The 25,594-nt window shown below is 55.8% G+C and overlaps 1 protein-coding gene across 5 annotated transcripts in view; it reads right to left on the bottom strand.

The window, feature by feature from the left end:
* The window catches only part of TLN1 (talin 1), a 42,494-nt gene extending 24,032 nt beyond the window's left edge, over nt 1-18,462 (bottom strand). For 2 of the 5 annotated variants that reach the window (XM_087715226.1, XM_087715223.1), the window contains exons 1-17: nt 18,381-18,462; nt 6,730-6,893; nt 6,427-6,524; nt 5,217-5,346; nt 4,855-5,007; nt 4,618-4,760; nt 4,343-4,470; nt 4,139-4,199; nt 3,848-3,952; nt 3,500-3,655; nt 2,667-2,768; nt 2,459-2,535; nt 2,180-2,360; nt 1,793-1,906; nt 1,361-1,678; nt 688-786; nt 207-257 (exon numbers count right to left, since the gene is read on the bottom strand). In XM_087715226.1, the coding sequence (XP_087571352.1) occupies nt 207-257; nt 688-786; nt 1,361-1,678; nt 1,793-1,906; nt 2,180-2,360; nt 2,459-2,535; nt 2,667-2,768; nt 3,500-3,655; nt 3,848-3,952; nt 4,139-4,199; nt 4,343-4,470; nt 4,618-4,760; nt 4,855-5,007; nt 5,217-5,346; nt 6,427-6,524; nt 6,730-6,859 (2,046 nt within the window). In that variant the 5' untranslated portion in view covers nt 6,860-6,893; nt 18,381-18,462. Of the gene's footprint in view, nt 1-206; nt 258-687; nt 787-1,360; nt 1,679-1,792; nt 1,907-2,179; nt 2,361-2,458; nt 2,536-2,666; nt 2,769-3,499; nt 3,656-3,847; nt 3,953-4,138; nt 4,200-4,342; nt 4,471-4,617; nt 4,761-4,854; nt 5,008-5,216; nt 5,347-6,426; nt 6,525-6,729; nt 6,894-8,671; nt 8,839-18,380 lie in introns of those variants that run through there. The other 3 variants (XM_087715228.1, XM_087715227.1, XM_087715225.1) reach the window with 2 other exon arrangements.
* Nucleotides 18,463-25,594: the final 7,132 nt, after the last annotated feature.

Below are 25,594 nucleotides of genomic sequence, written 5' to 3' on the forward strand. Positions count from 1 at the left end.
ACCACGGGTCGCTTTCCGAGGGGCTTTTAAATTAGACGGTGGGGATTGGCAGCGGACAGAGCCCAGTCAGAGAGCAGCTTTGAAGAGCCCGGCAGAGAGAAAGCTTTGCAGGGACCACCTCAGGCAAGCACACCGATTGGGGACGGGGTGGCAAGAGCAGGGGCTGTGCCAGGAGCACAGCCACAGACCAGCTCGGGCCCTTTTACCGTCTTGGCATCAGGGGCGCACAGGGTCCGGAGGTGCCGGCTCTCCACAATCTGTATGTGAACATCCGCAAGCTGAGAGATCACGGCCCAGCCCACGAACCTCGGCTGCCCGTTGTGGAGTCGCCTTCCAGGCCATCAGGCCTCACTGAATCCTCACCCCAGCCAACCCCCGAACTCAAGGCAGGGACCTCCATTTCGGAGCCTCCCAGCCAGGCAAGCTCCCTCGGGTTCTGCACCGCCAACAGACTGCCGACTCTCAGGGAGGAGTCCTTGCTGGGGTGGAGCAAATTCTCTAGTCTGGGAGCCCACGGCCTGGTAGTCTCGGCCTCCTTTGGGTATCAGAAGGGCCCGCTGTTGCCCCTCGGCCTTTCCCCCCATCTCTCCCCCCCCCCCAGAGGCTTCTCTGCAGCCCCCCGGGCATCATTCATCCCCCCCCCTGAGCCGGTCCAATTCACGTGGGGTTTCTCGGCAGACCCCTCACCTGGAAATGGGGATCCGTGTCGCTCTCCCCAATCTCCTGCAGCAATTCTCCGCTGGTCTGTCCCACCGCACCGGCTGCCTGCAACAGATTCTGCCGCGGCTGGAAGGGAGAAAACAGGGTGCACGTCAAGGCCTGGCTCTCCTCAGTCCAGTGCCCCGAGACAGGCGAGCTGCCACTCTGCACCCTCCGGACTGTCGATGGCAAGAGTCACCCTCTCCCCCAGGATTAGGGAAGCAGCTGCCGCAGGAGTCGGGGCACCCTGAGCCCCTGGGCCAGTGCTGCTGTCAGGAAACTGACTCTAGCAGTCAAGGTGGGCAATGTCTGTCCCCCTCCCATACCACCCACCCCCCCGGGCCCTGCTGCTTGTCCCAGCAGGCCCAGAAGCACAAGGGCACCCGTGGAATCAAACACCTGCTCCTTTCCTTTGGCACGGCAGGTCAAAGCAGCAGCCACAGCGTTCCCTCCACCCCCATTTACTGCACAACAACCCTGTGAGGTGGGGTTGGGGTGCAAAGGCCCCCAGATAGAGTCCACTGCCAAGGGGGATGGGAATCTGCAGCGCCCTCCCCCTCCCACCGGCTCCAACCCCACCCTGGCTCTCCTAGGTCCAGCATCCCAAGCCAGCTTCCCCCCCCCTTTGGAGCAGGTTCCGGTCCCTCCCTCTGCTGCTGACCTCCGCGGTGGACGGCTGGGCTGTCTTCAACAGTTCGGAGACGGCACCGGCCAGATTTTTAGCAGCCTGCAGGAGCTGCCGCCCGTTGCCGCCCTCGTCCTCCATTAGTGCCGCCAGCAGCTTCACCCCCTTGGACATTTCGGTCAGGTTGGAGGAGATGGTGGTGACGGCGCAGCCCACGGCCGTGTAGTCTGTCTCTGCCGGGTCCCCGGCGGTCAGGTTGACCACGGAAGCCGTGCCTGCGGTGATGGCGTCGACTTGGGAGTGGATTTCGTGCTTCGACTCGTCCATCTTGTTCTTCCGCCAGGCCTTGGAGGCCTATGGATGGAGAAGCAGCGGTCATCCGGGGGCTCCGGAACACACCCAGCCCCCCCCCCCCGGCTTCCTGGGCCTCTCAGGCGGGCTAAAGCATCCCATGCCAGCCCCTCTCACCGCGTCTTGGCCCAGGGGCGGGAGGGTCTCGAAGTCATCCAGGCTGGACTGGGCAGCTTTCACAGCCTGCAGGCTGGAGTTGAGGGTCCCCGTCAGGGCCTGCTGAGCCGACGTCTGCAGGGCAGAAGAAAGACAGGTGAGCCAATTCCCCCCCTCACACGTAACCCCCCACCCAACAGCAGCAGCAGCAGGGAGGCTGGTGAGCGGGGCAAATGTGGGGCTGCCTCCCTGTTTCCCAAGAATCGGAGGTGGCTTCAGGAAGGAGCACCAAGCCCTGGAGGGCAGCGGAAGCACCAAGACTCGCACCGCAGCAGCAGGGACCCCGGGGGGATGCAGCGGCTGGCGCTAGCGGTCTAGGATGTCCAGAGCCCAGCCTGGGACCCTTACCAGAGGGGGCATGTGGCCCCGATGCATCTGCCCACTGGTGACCTGCTGCTGGGCCTGGGGCATGGTGCCCATTTGGAAGTTCTCCGGCCCACTGGCCCCCGGCCGTATGATGACAGGGAGGGCCACGGAGCTGTGCTCGGCTTTGTTCAGCTGGTTGAACTGCTGCTGCAGGAGGGTCGACCTAGGAGGCAAGCAGGGGGGTGAAGCGCAGCCCCCACTGCCCCCCCACCCCCCACGGAGACAGACTTCCCCTCCCGCCCCACGAAACGCCGGTCTTACTTCTTGGGGGACACGGAGTCCTCCAGCATGGTGGATTCCTCGTCTCCCTCCAAGCCAAAGTGGTCTTTGCTCTTTTTCTGCAAGACAGAGGCAGCCGTCATCCCTGCCCCCCCACTCGCCCCCAGCCAGCCCAGGTGAAGGGAGGGTGGCTGCGGCTCAGGGCGCCCCTTGACCCAGCTCTGGAGCCAGCACTCCTGCTCCGACCCACCTTCTTCAAGATGATGTCGATGTAGCCAGCAATGAGCTGGGCAATCTGCTCCCCTTCGGTGGTCTGCACTGAGTAATAGCCATCCTGGTAGTCCCCGAAATCCTGCAACCCCAAAGCCAAGGCAGTCACTGCAGGGGGGAGGGGCTTCCGGCTGGGGTTGCTGCAGGAGGGTCTTCCTGCTCCTGGACTCTCCCCACGGCCCCCTCCAGCCCCATCCCTCTTGCTGCCGCGCTCAGGAGCAGCCGGACAGAAAGGCCATTCCGCTGAGCCAGGACCACCCCCTGACCCCCTGGGGGTCTCTTGGGGTGGCAGTGGGTTTGGAAGGTGGGGGTTCGCCCACTGCGGCCCAGGTCAGCCCCAGAAGAGGGGGCCTTGTGGGGGGGGGAGAGGAGATAGATCCCACCCCCAGGGCCTCCCATCTATGGGTCACGGGTGCCCCTTCGACCTGGCACAAAAGGCTTCAGGCGTAGCTAAGGGGACGACGCCACAGGCAGAGGAGGCCAAACGGAAGAGGAGAAAGGCATCCTGTGCTGGAGCAGGCCTGCCAGTCGAAAGCGGCAGGGTTGAAGAGGATGGGCAGGGCAGCCCACGGAATGCCACAGCCACAACTGGGCACCGCTGTTTCGGAGGACAGTTCTCTGGGAAGTGGCCTCTACAGCCCTGAGGGGTTGGGGGCCCCCAAGCAGACTCTGCCTGCTCCAGGAAGGCCGGGGCCTCACAGCGGGCCCCTCCCCTCCAATCTGCCTGTAGACTTGGGGGGCGAGAGGGGCTTCCCCCAGTCGGTCCTCGATGGGCCTTTTCACCTCCGTAGGGCTGGAGAGAGGAGCTCTTACCAGGGTGAAGCTCTTGGGAGAGGCTGCCCAGCGCTTGATGTTGGTCAGATTCCACTCCTGAATGACCTCCTTGGTTTTCTCGTCCACACGCATCACGCACTCCTTGGTGATGCCCAGGAGACGGGGGACCAGCTTGTTCTTCCCCTTCATCTTCTCCTGCAAGGCAGGTGCCCAGGTCATGGGGTGTGCCTAATCCTCTCCGGCCCAGAGCAGGAAAGCTCCACAGCCAGCCCCCCTCCCCGCCCTTGGAGCCAGCCCCCCTCCCGCCTCCCTTCCAGAGCCGGTGAGCAGGCTCTCGGGGGGGGGGACGGGGGGGGACAAAAGCGGGGCTGAAGGAGCATTGCTTACTTTGACCAGGAAGAAGGAGACGCCGTAGGTCTTGAGCGAGCGGGCGAGTTTCACGTAGCGGACCTTGGCTTCGATCTCACTCATGCCGCCACAGTTCTTGTGGGCCTTGGGGGAGGGGAGGGAGAACAGGGGGGCTGCATTCTCCTGCTCCCTAATGACCCCCCTCCCTGTCCCACAGCTCCCCCAACCCTTCTGCCCCACCATCCTCCTGCAGATTCTCCCCCCCCCCTTTCCGCCATGGTGTCCAGGCCTCCCAGAGGTAGATGGGACCCACAAGACACCCCCCCTCACCAGGAAAATCTTCCGCTCCCCCTTCTGCTTGATGTACTCCTTTGGCAGGAAGTCCTTCATGCTGCAGGGGGGGAAAGAGGGTCTCCCTCAGACAGGGGCCTTCTCAGGCCCGGCTCCCCTGCTCTCTCCAGCCCTCCAGCCAACACCCGACCCAGGGGACTGCAGGGAAAACTCGGCCCCAGGAAAGGACCCAGTGGGACTCACTCCAGAAACCCGGCCTTGTGCTTCTGCTCATTGTGAGGCCCAAACTGGATCTGGCACTGGTAACCGGCAAACTCGCAGGCTTTGTCGAAGGAGACGGGGTGGGAGCCGTTCAGGATATCGTCGCGGGCCTGGAGACAGAGGAGCAAGGTCAGCAGGGACACTCCTCACCACTCCTCCCTGGGAGTGCAGGGCCTCCCCCGGAAGCCTCCGTTGCAGCGCAGACGGGCTAAAGCATCCCATGCCAGCCCGCAAGGCAGAGGGGCAGCGAGGGGCACCTGGACGTAGAGGAGGTTGAGCTGCACGGGGTCGCGGGAATCCACGTTCTGGTCGGAGTAGAAGAACTTCCGCCGGAGGAGCAGCGTCTCGGTGTCATCGATGCCCTGTTCGCGCAAAGTGCGTCCGTGATCCAGCCAGTTCACTGCACGAGGAGGCAGGGCAGGATGAGAGCCGCCGAGGTCCCCTCCGCCTCACCCCACCCGCCTCCCCTGAGCGCTGGGCTCTGGATCACGTACGCTCGTCATCCGTGTGGAGCTTCTGCTTCAGCCTCTCCATCTTCTTCTCGTCGCGTAGGAGGGTCTTGTCCTTTCGGAGGGTGCCCGTCTGCTCCTCCTTCTTCTCCTCCAGGATCTCCCGCACCAGCGAGTACTCATCATAATTGGTGATGCCTGGGGGGCACAAAGCAGCCTTGCCAGGGACAAACGTCGCCCTGCCCACAGCCATGGGCACAGCTGCCTGGTAGCCCAAGCTTCAGCTTGTCCCTCCTGAATCGGGGGGGAGGGGGGGAGGAGAGGAAGGACCCACAGAAGAGAGGCTGTCTCCTCACTCCTCCCCCTTCCCGTCTGTCCGTCAACCCAATGGTCCCCAGGCTGCTCACCGATCCGGGCACAAATGGTCATCAGGATGTCGGTGACCGTCTTGGAGTCATCCACCATGACCGTCTTGACCGTCCCATCCAGCATGCGGATCTTCAGGGGCCGCTGCTTCTTCTTGTACTCCATGGTGTCCTGGGAAGGCAGATTTAAGGAGGGTGGGGGTCAGCCAAGAAATGCCAGGGTCGGAATTGGGGGTGGTGGTGGTATGGAAAACCAAGGGGGTCGGAAAGAGCACGAGGGAGCCAAGAAGGTCGTCCCTCTGGGGCTCCTCCTGCTGAGCCATTAGCCAGGGCTTCCTCCAGGGCTGACCCACTTGGGCCCACGCTGGAGATGCTCCCCTCTGCGAAGTAACCATCCTCTGCTACCAAATGTGACGTTCCCGTGGTTCGTCCATGAGGCCAATGTGGAGAAAAGACAGGACACGAGCTTTCTCGGGATGAGGCAACCCAGATTGGGGGTCTGAGAGCCCCTTTTATTGAGATAGGACAAAGGCAGGAGGAGCAATCAGCATGTGGTTAAAAACAGCCTGTAAAAGTACAATTTCTAATCTACTGTTCAGGGAAGTTCTGTCTATATATGGTCAAATCTTGGGCGTCCTTGGTAGGGCACATCTCAGGATGTTATGTTATGAACTATCAGGATGTTATGGGGTTTTAGGAGTTTGTTTTCTCCTGTGTGGTTCAGCGTGGCTCCGCATGCCCTGGTATGAACTGGGCCATGGGTGACCCACACCTACACAAGGAACTATATTACAACACCCCTCCTCCCCCAGTAGCCAGCTGCGAGGGCTGTGTGTGTGTGTGTGTGTGTGTGTATAGAGGTTAGGTCCTTGGGCCTCCTCTGAGAGATGCTTCAAGGCCCAGCCTTCTCCTCCGCCAGCCGCCGCCAAGAGGACCCTCCTTAGGCAGGAGGGACCTGTCTCCCAGGGGAGATGTGGATGCCGATGCTGGCCCAGCCGGAGGGAGCGGCTGACCTGGCTCCGGACTGGGAGCAATGCTGTTCCGGCGTAATTTTAGTGGCCATTTCTGGAGGAGGGGCTTCGCTCAGGGGCCACATGGTCAAGAGCAGCCTATCCTGGTGGGAGCCGGGGGGGGGGAGTTACGCTGGAGCCCTTCATTAACTGCTGTGGCCAACACTGGCCTTCAGCCTCCCCCCCCTCCCCCCAATCCACTCGGTTGATCAGAAAGCCCCCCCCCCCAGGAAAGGACTCACCCCATTGCGGAGCATGTAGTAGTCCAGAGCCTTCCCGGCCTCCAACCATATCCCCTTCTTGGGGTCTTCGTCCGAGAGGAAAAGGCCAAAGTCGTTGGCTGAAGAAAGAACAGCAGGAAGGGGGTTGGGCCGGGGCGGGTGGAGGGGGCTTGAGGTCAGCCAGCGGTGCCCCCAGGCCACAGGGGCAAGGTGGAAACGGGAACCAGTCTCCCTGGCCCACCCCCACAGCAGTCCCTGGTTGGTAGCCCACCCAGCTCTCCCTCGGCATCTCCTTCTCCAAGGGGAGCCCGCCTGGACACTTACGCTGCCCCATCTGTGCCTCCGGCACCCGTTCCCGGATGATGCGGCAGGCGTCGTACACCATAGTGGAGGGCTCAAACTGCATAGTCTTCACCGCATTGCCAATGCTTATCTTGAGCGATAAGGCCACCATGATGGCGCCTGAGATGTTCCCTCTCCTGCTTTACCTGTTGAAGAAGGGCCGAGGTGGCGCAGTGGTTAGAGTGCAGCACTGCAGGCCACTTCAGCTGACTGCTATCTGCAGTTCGGCGGTTCAAATCTCACCGGCTCAAGGTTGACTCAGCCTTCCATCCTTCCGAGGTGGGTAAAATGAGGACCCGGATTGTTGTTGGGGGCGATATGCTGACTCTGTAAACCGCTTAGAGAGGGCTGAAAGCCCTAGGAAGCGGTATATAAGTCTAACTGCTATTGCTATTGCTATTGAGCGGGCAGCCCTCCCCGGGTGCCGCAAGGAGGCATTCTCTGAGTGTGTGGCCTCCCCTCCACCCACATCCCTGGCACAGCTGCTGGAGGGGGGGCCGCAGAGGTCAAGATGAGAACAGGAGGCTGCCGTCCCATGACCAGAAACTTCCCTTTTCCTGCCATCGCCCTGGAGAAGTGCGCAGCTCTCATGGGCGGGCAGGCGCTGCTTGCACGAGGGTAGGAGGAAAGGGGGGGGGTTGGGGTGGCCCAGGAGGAACCTGCAGAGGAAGATGTGCCCGTATCATGCCCACAGGAGGAAGCCCCTCATGGTGGAGCTGAGCTGATAAGGCCGGTGGCCGGTGGCAGATTATGCCCAGATGACCGGCAAGAGGAAACCACTGAAGGAAGCCAGAAGACGCAGCCTGGCACCGGACGGTTGCCTCCCCCCACCCCCCACCCGACAACTGAAGCCTTCTCCAATGCCTCTGGCACGAAATGGAGATGCGTCCTGAAACGAGGAGGCTGCAGAATACCCTCCAGGGCACACCTCACGGCGGTGGGGGGCAGGGGAGCGCCACCTTGGGTTTAAAGCCCAGGATGCACTTCCCGGAGGAGAGAAGGAGCCCCCCCCCAACACCGTGCTATACCCCATCCTTCCACCTCCCCCCCTTTCATCACGCCCCACTGCTTCCCTAGAGCTCAAACAGTGGGACTGGCAGGAGTTTCCAGGGAAGAGTTCTTTCTCCTGGCATTATCTGAAGCACAGCACAAACATCTCATGTGCTCAATATACATTAGTAATTATTACATGTATTTAACCCCTTATAAACACTTACATCTACATATATCATATCATCTTTTTTTTCTTTTTTTTTCTTTTCTTTTATCAATTTCATATATACATTCACAATTATATGATCTCATAACTGTTATTAATAATATGTATTTATAACAATTTTCCTCCCCTACAGTTGACAATATACTTAAAGATTGCTTTCTTAACATCCCATAGATCCATCTTATCTTACAACGGTCCTACTTCTTCTTCCCTCCCTCCCTCTTTCCTTCCCTCGTTTCTTCTCTCCTACTCTCCTTCCTTCCTTCCCTCCCTCCTTCCCCTTCCCTCCTTCCCTTTCTTTTCTCCTTCTCTCCTTCCTTTCCCCCTTCCTTTCCTCCTTCCTTCTTCCTTCTCTCCTACATTCCCTCCTTCCTTCCCACCTTTCTTCTCTCCTTCCTTCCCTTCATCTTTCGGTCTGCACATCCTAGTCCTTCTCCAGGCCGACTTCCCTTCCTCAAACCCAACCACTGATAAAAAAATCTATTCCAAATCTCATCCTTCATTCCGCATTCCCTCCTTTATTTTTTAGTCCCATCGTCACATTCTATCCCATTCTGCACAATCTTAATGTTTTCTTTATTATTATTTCCCTTTCTAGAGGAATATTTTCACATTTTCAATGTTGGGCATAAACCATTCTCGCTGCTGTTATAGCACGTGGTATTAAATGTGTCGCCCCTTTACTTTCTCCTTCTATTATATTACCTGATTCTGCCTGTCCAGCTGTCCTTTGCGGGGGGGGGAACGGACGGACAGACGGGACGGGTGCCAATCCTGCCTGCTTCGGCTTCTGGACAGGGCGAGACTCAGCAGCAGCTGCAGCCCCTTTCCTCTCATCTGACCCCCAAGGCCAGCCCCGCTTCTGCTTGGGCGGGTCACGCCCACGCCCCAAGGCCCCTCCCCTCAATGGCACCCGCCAATCAGGTAAATGTGGATGCCCCCCGCCCTCTCGGCCCAAAGCCCCCAGGAGGAGTGAGGGCAGGGAAGGGCATCTCCCAGTCAGAGCCCAGCCAGGAGGGCATCTTTTCTTCACCCAAAGCGAGGACCGCCCCCCCAGCAGCTGAAGCCCAGCCCAGCCAGCAGGACGGGCGTTTCCTCACTGCCCATAAGGGGGGGTCACATTTGAGGAGGGGGAAGCAGAGCTAGGAACCCAAGGATGCTCATAAGCTGGAGGTGGGTCCAGCCCTACTCCTCCTCCTCCTCCTCCTCAGCCCTGTCCCTTTTGCGGGCACAGGTAGAATTGGGGGCCCCTCTCAAAGCCCCAGAAGGACCGCCTGAAGGAGGCTCCCCCCCCACTGCTCCTGCTGCTCCTGGTTGGTCTCAGTGGGCCCCAGGATGCTGCCCCACAACCCCGACCGATCCAGAACTCAGCAGATTCTCTACCTGCCCCACCCCGGAATGGGGCTGGGGGCGCCAACCTTGTTAACGTCGTAGGCCGACCATGGGAGGGAAAAGCAAAAGCAGGCGGCAAAGCCAATTTCCCAAGGGCGGGGAGGGGCTCTGAGCCCCCTCCCCTCTTCACACAGGCTCCCTGGGCTGTTCAGAGACCCCCATCAAGAAGCAGCTGATAAAGTGGCAAGTGGCTCCCGGCCTCTGCACCAGAGTCCTCCCCCTAGGAGGCAGCCCCCCCCCGCATCATCCCGCCCCCCATGCCAGGGAGACATTCCAGAGCTGCATTCTCAGCATGCCCCAAATACGTCTGCTCCCAGGGGAGCCCCTCCCCACCCCCGCTTGGCCCCAGGCAGGCCAGAGGCTCTGTAGGGAGAGGAAGGAAGGAAGGAAGGAGGGGTAGGCCTCTGCCTAAGCTCCCCCCCCTCTCTCCCCCCTCTGAAAGAGGAACCAGGGCTAGCAACCAATGTGGGGGGGGGGGTGACACCTACGCTTCCGGCGTGCTTTGGTTAGGCTTCCCCTTTCCCACAATAGCAATAGCAATAGCAATAGCAGTTAGACTTATGTACCGCTTCATAGGGCTTTCAGCCCTCTCTAAGCGGTTTACAGAGAGTCAGCATATCGCCCCCACAGTCTGGGTCCTCATTTCACCCACCTCGGAAGGATGGAAGGCTGAGTCAACCTTGAGCCGGTGAGATTTGAACCGCTGAACTGCTGATCTAGCAGTAGCGTGCAGTGCTGCATTTAACCACTGCGCCACCCCCAACCCTCCTCCCAACAGGAGAAGCAGACCCTTCTCTGAAAGACGGGAGGGGAGCCCCCTCCTCATTCTCCCACCCGAGTGCCCTCCCGAAGCCTCCCCTGGCCTTGGCAGTGCCACAGGGAGCCCCTCTCCCTCCTGCACAGACAGGGGGGCTGCACCCGTCCCGGGGCAAAAAGCCTGCTGCCACCCGTTGTGTTGATCTTGATTGAACTTCAGCCCCTTTGAAAACCGAGTGCATGTCGTGTTTCTGTTTTTAAGCCGTTCTGTCTTGTTTTTTTTTTTTTTTAATTTTAAAAAAAAGATTTTATTGGTAAAAAGAAAATACAACATCCATAACTTGTAAAAAGCAATACAACTACATTTCGAGATATTCAAATCATTATAAACATCAAAGGTTAGGTATCTTATTCCTTCCCTCCCTCTTCTCTTCCCTCGTTTCTTCTTTTCCATATCCTTTTCTTCCCTCCCCCCTTACTTCCTTCTCCCCTGCCTTCCCTCCTTTCTTTTCTCCTTTCCTCCTTTCCTTCCCCCTCCTTTCCCTCCCTCGGTCCCCCCCTCCTTCTCACATACCTTCCCTCCTTCCCTTCCTCTTTCCCTCCTCCTTCCTTTTCTCTTAACCTCCCTCCTTTCCTCCCTCCTTCCTTCCTTCCTTCCTTTCAACTCTCCTTCTCTCTCTTTCCCTCCCTCTTTCCCTCTTTACTACCCTCTCCTCTTCCTCTTGTGTTTTTAATCTTTTTTAAATATTTTTTAAACTACTTTTTATGTAAGCCGCCCGGAGTCCTTCGAGATTGGGTGGCATACAAACCTATTGAAAGTTGAAAGTTAATGCAGCCTGGGAATTGTCGACGGCTTTGGACACTGCGTGCGTGCGTGTGTGTGCGTGCGTGTGTGGGTGCATGCACACAACTGTGGTGAGCCAATTTCCCCAAACGGAAGTGCAGCGGGTCAACCCCCTTTAGCAAGACAGCAGAAGCTGCCAGATGGGCCCTCAACCACCACTTGGGGACCGGAGGAAGAGGGCTGGTCTGGGCCAAACCAAGAGAACTGTTGGCAAACTATCCGCAGAATGGGCTGGGTTAAGAGCCGGCCCCGGCCCCCCTTCCCCCACCCGGTTTTCCCCAGAGAAATGTTGAGCCTAGACAGGCCACAGCAGCAACACTTTCCCAGAGGGGACCCCCGTTTGGAAGAGAAGGGGCTCCTGCATCTTCCCTCTGGACCTACACATCCTGCCAGGACCGGAAGGGGTCACACGGAGGCAGCTGCAAAGTCCCTGGGTCAGTTTCCCAACCCGATGAAGTCCCAGAGAGCCAGACCTTCCTTCAATGCGCTGCAATGCGCTCTACATGGGGCAGCCCTTGAAGAGCATTCGGAGACTTCAGCTCGTCCAGAATGCAGCCGTGCGAGCGATCATGGGTGCACCTCGGTACACCCACGTTACACCTATCCTCCGCGAGCTGCACTGGCTGCCTATTGGTCTCCGGATACGCTTCAAGGTGCTAGTCGTCACTTATAAAGCCCTTCATGGTATTGGACCTGGGTACTTGAGAGACCGCCTGCTGCCAATTACCTCCCAAAGACCCATTAGATCACACAGGGTCGGCCTCCTCCGGGTTCCGTCCACCAGCCAATGCCATCTGGCTACCACCTGGGGGAGGGCCTTCTCTGTGGCAGCTCCGGCCCTTTGGAACGAACTCCCCGCGGAGATTAGGACCCTCACCTCTCTCCAGGCCTTCCGAAAAGCCGTTAAAATCTGGCTGTGTCGGCAGGCCTGGGGTCGATGAGTTTCCCTTCCTCTCTTGAATCGTGTGGCTGTTGGTTATTTTTAAATGCCTGTATTTGTAGTTTTTTTGTATTTTTCCCTTCCCCTCCTTGGTTTTGTGCGCCGCCCTGAGTCCCGCTGGGAATAGGGCGGCATATAAATAAAATGAAACCTAAACCTTCGCAGGAGACAGGTTGGGGGTGGGGCTGGGGGCCACAGAGGCCCAGGCATTCTCAGTTCATTCTCAGAAACAGTCAAGCAGCGTCCGGCAAGCCTTGTCCGGCCTCTTGGGGGGGGGGTCACTCAAAAGAGCACTAATGGACCTGCATGCAGCAGATGCCGGATTCCTCTGAGCCAAGCAGCCCCTGAACCCCTCCCCTCCTTTCCTCACCCCTTTGCTCTGTGTGGGTCCCCCCGCCCCCCTCCTCTTACAGACCGAAGGACAAAAAGAGGGTTGACTCAGCCTTCCATCCTTCCAAGGTGGGTAAAATGAGGACCCGGATTGTTGTTGGGGGCAATATGCTGACTCTGTAAACCGCTTAGAGAGGGCTGAAAGCCCTATGAAGCAGTATATAAGTCGAACTGCTATTGCTCTTGCTAACACAGAAATGGGGAACTGGAATCAAAGAGCTGCCAACTTTCTAGCTTGGATAAGCACCGAGCCGCAAAGGAAGATGGCGGCACCATTCAAAATTAAACTCTGTAGGAATCGGGGCAGAGAGGTTTTGTTTTTATTCGTTTATTTAGTTTGTCACTCGTGTACAAGATAAAAGGAATAAAGAATGAACATGAATAAACGGGGACATGCTAGTGTGTTTATGCACCCCCCCCTTAGGTTTAGGTTTCGTTTTATTTATATGCCGCCCTATTCCCAGCGGGACTCAGGGCGGCTCACAAACCCAAGAGGGGAAGGGAAACACAAGGACTACAAATACAAGCATTTAAAATAACCAACAGACACACAATTCGAGAGGGGAAGGGAACTCATCAACCCCAGGCCTGCCGACACAGCCAGGTTTTTAACGGGCCTCTTAGGAATGGGGTGAGGTCAACAGTAAGACAGTCTTAGGTTAAAATTATGGGGTTGGGGATGTAGCGACAGAGTCAGGTAGTGCATTCCAGGCATTGGCCCTTCTGTTGCTGAATGGAATGACCCTCCCCCAAGGAGGACCCCAGGACCAACCAAGGCCAAGCACTGGGAGCCCCCAGGCTGGAGCTTCTGCAGAAAAAAAACCTGTGTGTGTGTGTGTCTCAGGAGGGGGGTGTCGTCTCATACAGAGCAGAATCACCAGCAGCAGAGGAAGGATGGTTTTTTTTTGGGGGGGGGGGGCATGACAGGGTAGAGGACGGGTGACCCAAGCAGAGCCTGGGAAAGCAGGTCAGCTTAGCTACACGGCCCCCCTTTCAATGCTAGAGCTGGCCCTGAAGGTTTTGATAAACCCATCAACTACTCTGAAGTCCTCCACTGAAAAATGCAGCCTGAATCTCCCCACCCCCCCCAGCCCTCATGCCAGGTGGGGGGAGCAGAGCCTTAACATCGAATGGATTGAAAGTAATTTGGGGCGCTGAATGTCTCCACAGAAACACCAATCAGCCTAAGAACAAATAGGGGGGGGGGAGAGGAGGAGGAAGGGGAGGAAGAGAGGCGGCGCTGGGCCATCTTGCCTTCCTTCTCTGCCTTTCAGTTGGTGGCACCGAACGAGGAATCTGCCAGGCTCGGCTCTCGGCTGCAGCAGGGCAGATGGAAATGGGGGCCCAGAAGGCAAGGGGGGAGCCAACTGCAGAAGAAGATGCAGGAAGGGCACCCACCTGAGGGGGCTGAAGCCCCCTGCTCAAAGACCACCAGGCAAATTTTTCCCCACCCTGCAAAGGCAGACCTGGACAATTTCCATAGGTGAAGCCCACTCCAGCCGAAAGGGCCATGCAGCAGGCAAGAGGAAGGTCTCCTCCTCCTCCTCCTCCTCCTCGCTCTCCAGAAAGCCAAAGCAAACCGGAAGCTGGCTGTGCCAGGGCCAAAGGCCTTCCGAGAGCCGCAGTCCAAAGGGGAGAGGCGACTTGCGCCAGGAGCAGCCCAGGGCCAACCAAGCCTCCCAGGTCCCTCGGCCTGTTTCTCTGCTGCTCAAAGGGAGCAGGGTGGCTGCTCTCTTAGGAGAGTTTCAGGAAGGAAGGAAGGAAGGAAGGAAGGAAGGAAGGAAGGAAGGAAGGAAGGGAGGGAGGGAGGGAGGGAGGGAGCAGGCACCCACCCACACCCGCTGGCCCTCTCTATGCAAAAGAGAAATGCAACAGGAAACGGCTCAGCCGCCTAGCTCCCACCGCTCTTCTGCGGCCGGCCGAGTTCAGAGGCCTCCAAACACCCAGGCAGGGCTCCCCTCCTTCCCTTCCCCACACAGCACCGCCTGCCCTCCTTGCTGAGGGGGGAGAGGAGACCCCCCCCACCGTGGGCTATGCCATTCCAAGTCAGAAAGCCCCCTCCCTGGGTGCATCCCAGCCCCACCCTTTCTGAGCTGGGCCTCCTTTCCCTGACTCTGCCCTGCGGGACCCAGCCGGCCCCCGGCTTCCCAACGGAAGCACAACATCTGCAGCTTTTGGCACACTGGCAGTTGTAGAAGGGAGCCCCCAGCACCCCCACCCAACCCTCCAGAGGTGCCGAGCAGCCTCGCCTGCTCCCTGACTCCGCAGGATGGAACGGCCGACCCCCCCCCCTTGCAGGACAGTCCCTGGTGAGCTGGTCCACTTCCTGCCCCGTCCAGCTCATGGCCGCATCAGCAGGCTCTGACGCCAGAGCTTCCTCCTTCTCGCTCTGGGCACAAGGGAAGGAGAGCAAAGAGGTCAGAGGGGGCGACCTCTGGTGCCCCCTCTGCCTTCAAGGTGCCCCAAAGAGGGGGGGGGGAAGAGGAAGAGCCAGGAACAGGCTCAGGACTCCCTCCCTCCCTCCCAAAGCCATCCTGGGATGGTCATCCCCGCCTGGCTCTCCCTGAACCAGAAACCAGGAGAGGGAAAGGAGGGGGGGGCCCACGCGTACCCAATTTCCTCTCTGTGCCCACCACTTTTGGAAGACATGCACTCAAGAGGGCCCTTCAGCCTGAACCCAACCCCCTTGGCTTCGCCTCATCCCTCCCATATGTGGAGGCAGCAGCTTCCAGCCAGGAGGAGGAGGAGGAGGAACCGAGTGGGAAGGGTCCCCCTCCCACGGCAAAAGAGTCCACGATGATTGCTACCAAATATGGACTGCCTGGCCACCTCTGGCCCCTGGCTCACCAGCAGCACTGGGGGGGGGGGAAGGCTGTAGGGCCTCTATCTGGGGGCAGAGAGAACCACAGCACCAAGAACTGGCAGATGGCGCAATGCCCAACATGGTGGGGGCCTAGGCTGCTCTTGTGTCAGAGGAGGAAAGTGAAAGGCATCCCCCCACCCCCCAATTCTGGATATGCCTCCTGGGGCGTCCTCCCCATCCTGGGCAAGCATGCCACTGTCCTTCTGGAGCCCCAGGAATGATTTGTATAGGTATAGGTATAGGTATAGGTATAGGTATAGGTATAGGTATAGGTATAGGTATTTTATTTGTATGCCGCCCTTTTCCCTGGGGGGACTCAGGGCGGCTCACAGTTCAAAGGGAGGGAGGACAAACCAAGTTAAACACATAAGACAATACATTGTTAAAAGCACAACATTCATACAATTCGGGTGGGGTTAAGGTCTTTAGCCCCAGGCCTGTCGGGACAGCCAGGTTTTAAGGGCTATGCGGAAGGTCTGGAGGGTGGTGAGGGTACGAATCTCCACGCGGAGTTCGTTCCATAGGGTCGGAGCAGCCACAGAGAAGGCTCTCCTCCGCGTGGTTGCCAGTCAGCATTGACCGGCTGATGGAACTCGGAGGAGGCCTAATCTATGGGATCTAATAGGCCGCGTGGAGGTGATTGGCAGTAGGCGGTCTCTCAAGTACCCAGGTCCAATACCATGCAGGGCTTTGTAGGTGACAAGTAGCACCTTGAAGCGCACCCGGAGATCGACAGGTAGCCAGTGCAGCTCGCGGAGGATAGGTGTTACGTGGGTGAAACGGGGTGCACCCACGATCGCTCGCGCGGCCGCATTCTGGACTAGCACGGGTCACCCCACCACACAAGGCATTGCTGAGCGAAGCAGATGTTACAGCTGCAGTCAAAGGCTCTGCACTCAGTGGGGAGGGGGGGGGGAGGCCCCACTTCTGCAACAGCGAGAAACAAGGGAGATATACTGAACTGTGCTCCCGGTGATCCCTGGCAGTTCCCTTTCGACTGAGCCCTGCAAGACACAACTTCCACGTGGGAGGAAAGCTGGCGGCATGCTCTCCCTCCAGAGGCCTCCTCTCTTGGGCACATCTGCTGCCTCGCTCTCGGCGGCTCCAGCAAAAAAGCGGAAGCCCTGAGGAAGCCCAAGGCCATGGAGCTCCGGGGAGGTGGGGGGGGGGGCTTCTCACAGGCTTCCTAGAGACCCCCCCCCCCGAAGCAAGCCAGGAGGGCACCAGCAGCCCCAACCAAGGAAGAAAGGAACAGAAAGTGGAAATCCACTTGGCAGCCACCCACAGAGCAAAGCCGTAAACCAAAGTTGGTGACGGCAAAGGTCGATTAACTCCAAATTTCTCGGCTCCATTTTCAGGAGGTTAAAAATAAACCCCCGTCATCTTGATCAAAATGGCCCAAAACCTTTGACAAAAAAGCCTGCAGCCTTGACTGCCGTTTGTGGTTTTATTTTTTCCTGTAAACACCCGCCTGCTAATTCTGGCGCACGCCTTGCACAAGACACACTACAAGCCTACTAGACGCAGTGTTTCTCAAGCTTGGCAACTTGAAGACTTGTGGACTTCAACTCCCAGAATTCTCTAGCCAGCTATGCTTTAAGTCAGTGTTTCTCAACCTTGGCAACTTGAAGATGTCCGGACTTCAACTCCCAGAATTCTCTAGCCAGTTATGCTTTAAGTCAGTGTTTCTCAACCTTGGCAACTTGAAGATGTCCGGACTTCAAGTCCCAGAATTCTCTAGCCAGCTATGCTTTAAGTCAGTGTTTCTCAACCTTGGCAACTTGAAGATGTCCGGACTTCAACTCCCAGAATTCTCTAGCCAGCTATGCTTTAAGTCAGTGTTTCTCAACCTTGGCAACTTGAAGATGTCCGGACTTCAAGTCCCAGAATTCTCTAGCCAGCTATGCTTTAAGTCAGTGTTTCTCAACCTTGGCAACTTGAAGATGTCCGGACTTCAACTCCCAGAATTCTCTAGCCAGCTATGCTTTAAGTCAGTGTTTCTCAACCTTGGCAACTTGAAGATGTCCGGACTTCAACTCCCAGAATTCCCCAGCCAGCATTCGCTGGCTGGGGAATTCTGGGAGTTGAAGTCCGGACATCTTCAAGTTGCCAAGGTTGAGAAACACTGTACTAAAGTGCTCTTTTTTTTTTTAAGTGTATCTTGGATGCACCCTCGTTCCTTCCAAGCCATCATGAACCGCCTGCCAGCCAGCAACCAAACTCCAGAGAACCCCCCCGATTCACCCTCCCCAATTCCAGCCGGAGCAGCTTACAGATCCCCTCCTCTTAGAAAAAAAACGATCCCAGCCCTCGAACAGAGAGACCTCTTCATCATGCAAAGGCCCGTCACCAGAGAGAAAGGCCCCTCCCTCAGCCCCCCCCCCCACCAAAAGGAGCACAGCGCCATAAAAGGGACTATTTTGTTCACATTCGGTTCAATATTGAAACTCCGCCTTTTCCCCCGCCTGGAATTTTAAGGAGCAGGCGAGCTTCGCCCGCTTCGCCCTGCGCCAAGCAAGCAAGCCGCCCCCTGCAAAGTAGACTGGCTGGCCCGGGGGGGGGGGGGCTGGCCCGGGGGGGGCGGTCGGGGGGTGGGTCGGGGGGGGTCGGGGGGCTGGCCCGGAGGGGGGCAGCCCGGGGAGGGGGCTCCGAGAGCTGCAGAGGGGGGCAGCCGGGAGTGGAGTTCCCCCCCTTTCCGCTTTCCTTCGGACCTTCGAAGGCCAACTTTCCCGGAGGCCCCGCTTCGAGGGGCTGCACTTCCACCGCCCCCCCCCCGCGCCCGTGTCCAGCTGCCGGCTCGGACAGGAGACCCCCAAACTCCCGGGGGCTGCACGGGGCAGCAGCCGGGGGTCCCAAAACCGGGGAGAGGGGCGCCTCTCTTTGCACGGGCCCCCAAGGCCGAGAGCAGCGAGGACCCACCTGCCCCCCCCCCGGGACCCTCCCCTCTCGACTGGGGGAGCGGGGGCGGAGTCGTGGGTGTCCCCCCCCCGGGGCTTTCTCCGCCGCTAGACCCCCCCGCCCACCCGGGGAAAGTTGGGAGAGACTCCCCGAGTCCGCCACTTTGCGCCCGTCCTGCAAACCCGGGAAGAGCCGGCCCTCCTCAGCCCCGGGGCGTTGGGGCTCCGGGCGGGCGGGCGAGCGCGAAGCCCGGAGCGGCGCCCTTTCCCGCCCGTCGGGCGCGTGGCTGGCTGGGCCTCCCGGGGGAGCGGCGGCGGCGACGCGTTCCTACCTGCGGGGCGAGGCGGCGGCGGCGGCGGCAGGCGCTGGGCTGTGAGCGAGGGCGGGGAGGGCCGCCCCAGCCCCCGCCTGGCCCCGCCCCGCCCGCCAGGCGCCTCCCCGCTAGGGCGCATGCCCGGGGCCCTCGGGGTGGGGGAGGAGGGAGGGGGGTTCCTTCCCTCCCGCCGCTGAGTCGAGACCCCCGACCCCCGAGGGGAGAAGGGGAGCGGCGGCGGCGGCCTCTTCCGTCGAGGGCGACCCGGGACAGCGGAGCCCCTCCTGCCTGCATCCTCTTTCTCCCCGGTGGGCCGGAGCGTCCTGCAGGCGGGGGCCTTTCGGACCTGGTTTTCGAAAGGTTCCGGGACTTCAATTCCCAGAATTCCTCGCCCCCCCCCAACTTGGCCGATGGGGAGGGTCGCTTTCGTGCGAGTTGAAGTCCCCCCGTGTTAAACTGGCTGCCAAAGGGTGCTCTAAACTTGAAGATGTCCGGACTTCAACTCCCAGAATTCCCCAGCCAGCATTTGCTGGCTGGGGAATTCTGGGAGTTGAAGTCCGGACATCTTCAAGTTGCCAAGGTTGGGAAACACTGCTCTAGAGCAGTGGTCTCCAACCTTGCTGAGGAACTCTGGGAGTTGAAGTCCACAGGTCTTAAAGTTGCCAAGGTTGGAGACCACCGCTCTAGAGGTTTCGCGGTTTGGTTGCTTTTAGTTGAGTGGAGAACAACGGAATGCGTCTCATCCCCAGCCCTTCTGTGCTGCTGGAGTCCGTGCTGGTGCCTGTCCTTGTGGGGAAGGGCGGAGAACCTGGGCAGGGTCTCCCGGGCTGCCCCACCAGAGCAGGCACCCACCTCCCTCCCTTGGGCAGTAGCTGCAGAGGGAGGCTGCTTTGGAGGCCTCCTGACGACTCATGCCACACCCGGAGGAAGCTCTTTGGAAAAACACACCCGTGGGCAAGATGCCGATGAGGGTGGACTGACTCAAGGCCACCAGGGAAGAGGGCCCTTAGGGGCTCTAATGGTGCTTGTCATGGGTCGGTTTTACGACCTTCAGAACCCCTTAGCTGCTCAGGCTGCCCTGCAGGGAAAGAAAATCCAAAGCTGCAGAGACAAAATCACACGAAGAACCTGGGAAAGCAGTTATTGAGGGGCCCATGCGGTACTGCTCGCAAGCTGCACTGGTTTCCGGGTCCAATTCAAGGTGTTGGAAACCCTTCATGGCCCCTGGGTTCAGGGTTACCTGATTGAGTTGGGCAGCTATAGAAATTAAGCAAAGAGGTAAAGAAATATAACCCAATGTGCCAGTCCCAACGCGAGGATGGCATCTTTGTTAATGTATTAGTCCCCCAGATCCTCCCCATCTTCCTTTTTCTCCCTTCATCTTGGTTAATTGGATTTTAACTGAATTTTAAACTGAATTTTCTTTTTCTATTGTTATGTGATTGTGTTGCCTATGTAACAAAAATTAAAAAAAAATTTAAAAAAAAATGAGGGTCTACTGCTTAGAGGCTGGAATGCCCAAGTTGGAAATGGGGAGGTAGACGCTTGGCCTGGGAAACTGAAAGGGAGCAGGATAAACCCACCAGCTTCTGCCAATTCAATTCTTCCTTCATTCTCTGCACATTCTTAAAACCACATATATGTACATGGTGGTTGCCAGGCTACCATCACAGGTAGTCTCCTCAGTTAACTGTGGTAATTGGGAGTTTTGACTGTAAAGTGCGACCGCATCGCTTAACAATCCCTGTAGTCCTAGTGGCCGTCATTAATTGAATCCCACAGTTGTTAGGCAAAGAAACTTCCTGCTGCCTTCTCACCAGCAAAGTCAGAAGTCCCGGATTTGCAGACTGGTAAATTGCTACTGCTGCATGGGGGGGTGGGGGTGTCGAAGCGTCAGGGAGGGTGTAGGAAGAACGTTCAGGAACAATTAGAGAAGATAAAGAGATAAAAAGAATGGAAATTAAAAAAGAATATAAATTGCAAGCATTCGCAGATGACCCTAGTCTTCATTTTAGAGGATCCATTGGAAACCGCACCTAAATTGATAGAAAAAACAGAGGAATATGGAAAAGTAGTAGGTTTGGAAAAAAAGACAAAATGAAGATTTTGACAAAGAACATGCTAGCAAGACAAAAGGAAGTATTGGCGGAAGCTTTGAAGATTCCAGTCACAAACAAGGTTAAATATTCGGGGATATATTTGACAGCAAGATGTAGTACACTTAAAGAGAACAATTATTATAAACTTAAAACAACAAATTACGACCTGGCCAAATGGGAAAACTTACAACTCTCGCTAATAGGGAGAATATCAACAATCAAGATGAATATACTACCCGGGATTTCATATTTGTTCCAGACAATTCCAATTAGGTTAGGGAAAGATTTATTTGAAGACCTTAACAAAATAGTATTGAAGTACATTTGGCAGGGAAAGAAAGCAAGAATAAAACTTAAACTGTTACAAGATGCTAGAATAAGAGGAGGATTTGGCCTACCTAAATGGGAGTTCTATTACCAGGCAACAAGCTTGATGTGGGTTAAGGAATGGATAATGTTAAGAAACTCTAGCTACTTCAGCTGACATTAGAAGATCATGATTTGTTGTTGGGTTGGACGCTTTCTTATGGTATAAGGGAACTAAAACTAAAAACTAAAACTAAAAACTAAAAGAGCCGAGGTGGCACAGTGGTTAGGGTGCAGTACTGCAAGCCACTTCAGATTACTGTTATCTGGAGTTTGAATGTGTGTGAATGGGCACGCAAGGGATTTGTCCGAGGTGGCGCAGTGGTTAAATGCAGCACTGCGGGCTACTTCAGCTGACTGCAGTTCGGCTGTTCAAATCTCACCGGCTCAGGGTTGACTCAGCCTTCCATCCTTCCGAGGTGGGTGAAATGAGGACCCAGACTGTGGGGGCGATATGCTGACTCTTTAACCGCTTAGAGAGGGCTGAAAGCCCTATGAAGCGGTATGTAAGTCTAACTGCTATTGCTATAAAACACGGGTATTTCGGAAGACATTACATACGGGAGGCCTTGTTATTAAACTGGGAGAAGATTAAAAGGCAGCATTATTTAAAAAATCCAGTCTGGTTATCAACTATTGAAGCATTTTCATATTCAATAATATACAGAAAGGAACAAACAGATATGGTGAAATATTGAATGCAAGAATTAGAAGAACAAGATATAAGAATGAACTGGTTTTCATATGCTAATACATTCTAGATATGATAAAGATTTTATCTTTAGATAGAAGGTTTTCATGATAAAATGACTGACGGATAAAATTCTGACAGGTACTGATGAAAAGGTGGTTAAAAAACTAAATGGATACTTATTAGAGGTTAAACTATAAGAAGAACAAGTTAAAAAAACTATTATTGCTTGTGGGGGGGGAATTTTGGTCATGGAATTGATTTAGAGAAATGGCAAAAATTATGGCCACTAAATTATAAAATGACAATGTCAACAGCATATAAAAAAACCTTGTATAAGATGTTTTACAGGTGGCACTTACCCCCAGCGAGAATAGCAAGAATGTTCCAGGACAAATCAGAAAAATGTTGGAAATGTCATCAGATACCAGCTTCATATTACCATATGTGGTGGACATGAGTAAAAAGATATTGGACTAAAATCCACACTTACTTGGAAAAAATGACTCAGAAACATATAGACTTTAGCAATAGCAGTTAGACTTATATACCACTTCATAGGGCTTTCAGCTGTCTCTAAGCGGTTTACAGAGTCAGCATATCGCCCCCACAGTCTGGGTCCTCATTTCACCCACCTCGGAAGGATGGAAGGCTGAGTCAAGCTTGAGCCGGTGAGATTAGAACCTCCGAACCTCCGAACTGCAGTCAGCTGAAGTAGCCTGTAGTGCTGCATTTAACCACTGCGCCACCTCGGCTCTGTTGCATAAACCTGAGATTATTTTATTGGGAATATTACTGGAAATATACAATAGAGACTTGAAATATTTGATTGTAAGCGTGTTAACGGCAGCTAGAATTGGTCCGGAGACCAATAGGGAGCCAGTGCAGCTCGCGGAGGACAGGTGTAACATGGGTGTACTGAGGTACACCCGATATCGCTCGCGCGGCTGCATTCTAAAAAGTACAGTACCGTGTTACACTGCTTAGCGGCTCCATATTCCATTTTAAAACTTTCTTATTCTAACACTGTGTCTTATAGTACATTGCAAACTAAAAAACCTGATCTGAAGCAATCAAAGAGAACAGAGCAGAGGTGAGATTTAGCAAGTTCATGACCAGTTCTAGAGAACTGGTAGCGGAAATTTTGAGTAGTTTGGCGAACCGGTAAATACCACCCCCATCTATTCTCTGGCTCTTGAGTCCCAGCTGATCGGGAGGGAATGGGGATTTTGCAGTATCCTTCCCCTGCTACACCCACCAAGCCACGCCCACAGAACCGGTAGTAATAAAATTTGAATCCTGCCACTGGAACAGAGGCACAATGTGTAACCGGGTCCCTCGTGTATACCAAAAGCCTACTCAATCCAATTTCATGTTTTACCACAAGAAAAAAAATAATCCACACCAGAATGACGAAAGAGAAGCCTTCTGGCCACCCTTCCCTCCGAGTCTCTGCTGGCCATCTGATCCCGCACTCCCTTCCACTTTTCTGCACAGTCACTGGTTTCTATTCCTTGTTTCAGCTTCGTTGCCCTTCTTTGGATTCACTCCCACTTCTCTTAAATGCTGTTGCCAGAGCTGGGATCTGACCAACAAAATGAAGATGATGCATTGCTCACTGCAACTAATGAAGTATTTCTGTGGATAACTGATTAATATGTGAAGTTACAGTGGAGCCGAATGCGGGGCGCTTGTGATTGATCCTCGGAATGACAAGCTGTTTCAATGTCCGCATTGTCACACAATTGCTATCCGGGCGCACCAGCGAGCCACAGTCGTGATCACCATTTGCAGCCTTCCCTGCTGGTGTTGAAAGAAATGTCCTTCTGGGTTCAGCTCCAAGTGAGGGAAAAGACACTGGAGACATGGAGGCTGCTTGGAAAGATGGTTTTAATGGTGGACAGGGCCACATGGCTTGAGCCCCGAACAGAAAAGGTGATCACATGCTTCAATGTTGGTGGAGAAGAAGAGAAGGGCTGAGGGAGGGGCTTGCTAGGCTTTTTATACCCTGTTTAGTCCCACCTCTCTGTTTCCTGTTCCTGCGTAAGAAATGTATTCTGATTGGTTGTCAGACTCCCATGGTGCCATGCAGGGGGCTACTCTCTAGGCTGTGTTTTTGAATCCAAGTATGAGTTCTCAGATGCCATATGGAGAGTTGAGTAAAAGGCCAATATTATCGTGCCTTTCTGTAGCTGCTGCTGAAGTCTTTATTATGTAAAGTGGGCTAGCCTGGCTAGTCTTAATGGGCCTATTGACAAAGTGGGGGTGGGTAGGAAGCTACAGGCAACTATTCTGTCTTTTAAAACATGCTTCTTTTCACATCCAGAGAAACATTTTGCCTTTTCAATATTTCCTAGGATATTTCATTTTTTCTGGGAGAGGGCTGGATGATAACTTCCCACACTGGTTTCCCACAAATCAATGAGGAGGCCAGCAAGGGCCGCCAAGTCGCTCCCATAATTCTATTTCTGTCTTCTAGGGTGGTAACTATCCCACCCAGTGTGGGGCCATGTTGTCATATAACTCCTTGTGTAGGTGTGGCGGTCACCCATGGCCCAGTGCATAACAGGGCATGCGCAGCCACGCTGAACCACACAGGAAAAAACCAGTCCCAAAAGATAAAACATCCTGACCAGGATATGACCATATATAGACAGAACTTCCCTGAGCAGTAGATTAGCAATTGTAGTTTGACAGGCTGTCTTAAATCACATGCTGATTGCTCCTCCTGCCTTTGTCCTATCTCAATAAAAGGGGCTACCAGACCCCATTCTGGGTCGCCTCATCCCGAGAAAGCTCGTGTCCGTGTCTTTTCTCAACATTGGCCTCCTGGGCAAACCGCGGGTACTTCACAGGGCCATGGGCAAATTCAACAAGTACGCTCATTCCCCTCTTCCTCCAAGACATTCCTGAGAAGCTCCTGCAAGACCACAAGGTGGCCATTCGCTTTGGACCTCCCTCACTGAGTTCTGTGGGTGAGCACAACTTTTGAGCAACTCTCTCTCTCTCCACTTGTTCCCCCAGCCCGACTCTCCCTTCCCTTGTCCTCAGAAGTGTTGTGCTGAAGGTTAAACCCTCCGACCAGCTGGGATGGGGGCTGTGGGGACTCTCCTGAAGGCAGGACAAGCAGCGACAGGTGGAGGCTCCTGACACAGGGAGATCCAAACGGTATTTATTGATTGAATCCATGGGCCACGTTGCAGCTCAATTATAACAGTAGCAATAGCAATAGCAGTTAGACTTATATACCGCTTCATAGGGCTTTCAGCCCTCTCTAAGCGGTTTACAGAGTCGGCATATCGCCCCCAACAACAATCCGGGTCCTCATTTTACCCACCTCGGAAGGATGGAAGGCTGTGTCAACCCTGAGCCGGTTGAGATTTGAACCGCTGAACTGCAGAACTGCAGTCAGCTGAAGTAGCCTGCAGTGCTGCATTTAACCACTGCACCACCTCGGACAAATCCCTTGCGTGCCCATTCACACTTGGCCAACAGAGGGTTCGGTTCCATTCTAAAAAACAACCCCCCCGGGGACAAGCAGGAAAAGCCGGGGGGGGGGGGCGCTTCTATTGAAGTAAGGCCGGGGTTCTACGGGGGAGGGGCAAGCCAAGCTCGGGCTGCCATTCTGCCATGCATGTGCGGGGCAGCGGGCTGGACTAGAGCAGTGTTTCTCAACCTTGGCAACTTGAAGACGTCTGGACTTCAACTCCCAGAATTCCCCAGCCAGCGAATACTGGCTGGGGAATTCTGGGAGTTGAAGTCCAGACATCTTCAAGTTGCTAAGGTTGAGAAACACTGGACTAGACTAGAGCATCTCCGAGAACCCATGACGTCAGGCCTTCAGCCCAGAGCCGCCAGGGAGCGGCCGGCAGCGCCCGAGGGAGAACCCGGCGCCCACGCCCCATGACGTCAGAAGCCGCAGGATTTTCCCAGGCTCGAGTGACGGCCACACCAGCCAGTGAACGGCCGCGAGAGAGGCGGGACAAGAGAAATACGGACGGAGCGCGAGGGACTTCCTGGGGTGACGTCATCTCTGCCGTGTTGGAAGGGGCGGGGCGGGGCGGCACCGTCCAGCA

The sequence above is a fragment of the Thamnophis sirtalis genome, unplaced genomic scaffold (genome assembly GCF_051295495.1).
Source record: "Thamnophis sirtalis isolate CommonGarterSnake01/CBP01778 unplaced genomic scaffold, rThaSir2_p1.2 scaffold_5, whole genome shotgun sequence".
Taxonomy (NCBI): Eukaryota; Metazoa; Chordata; class Lepidosauria; order Squamata; family Natricidae; genus Thamnophis; species Thamnophis sirtalis.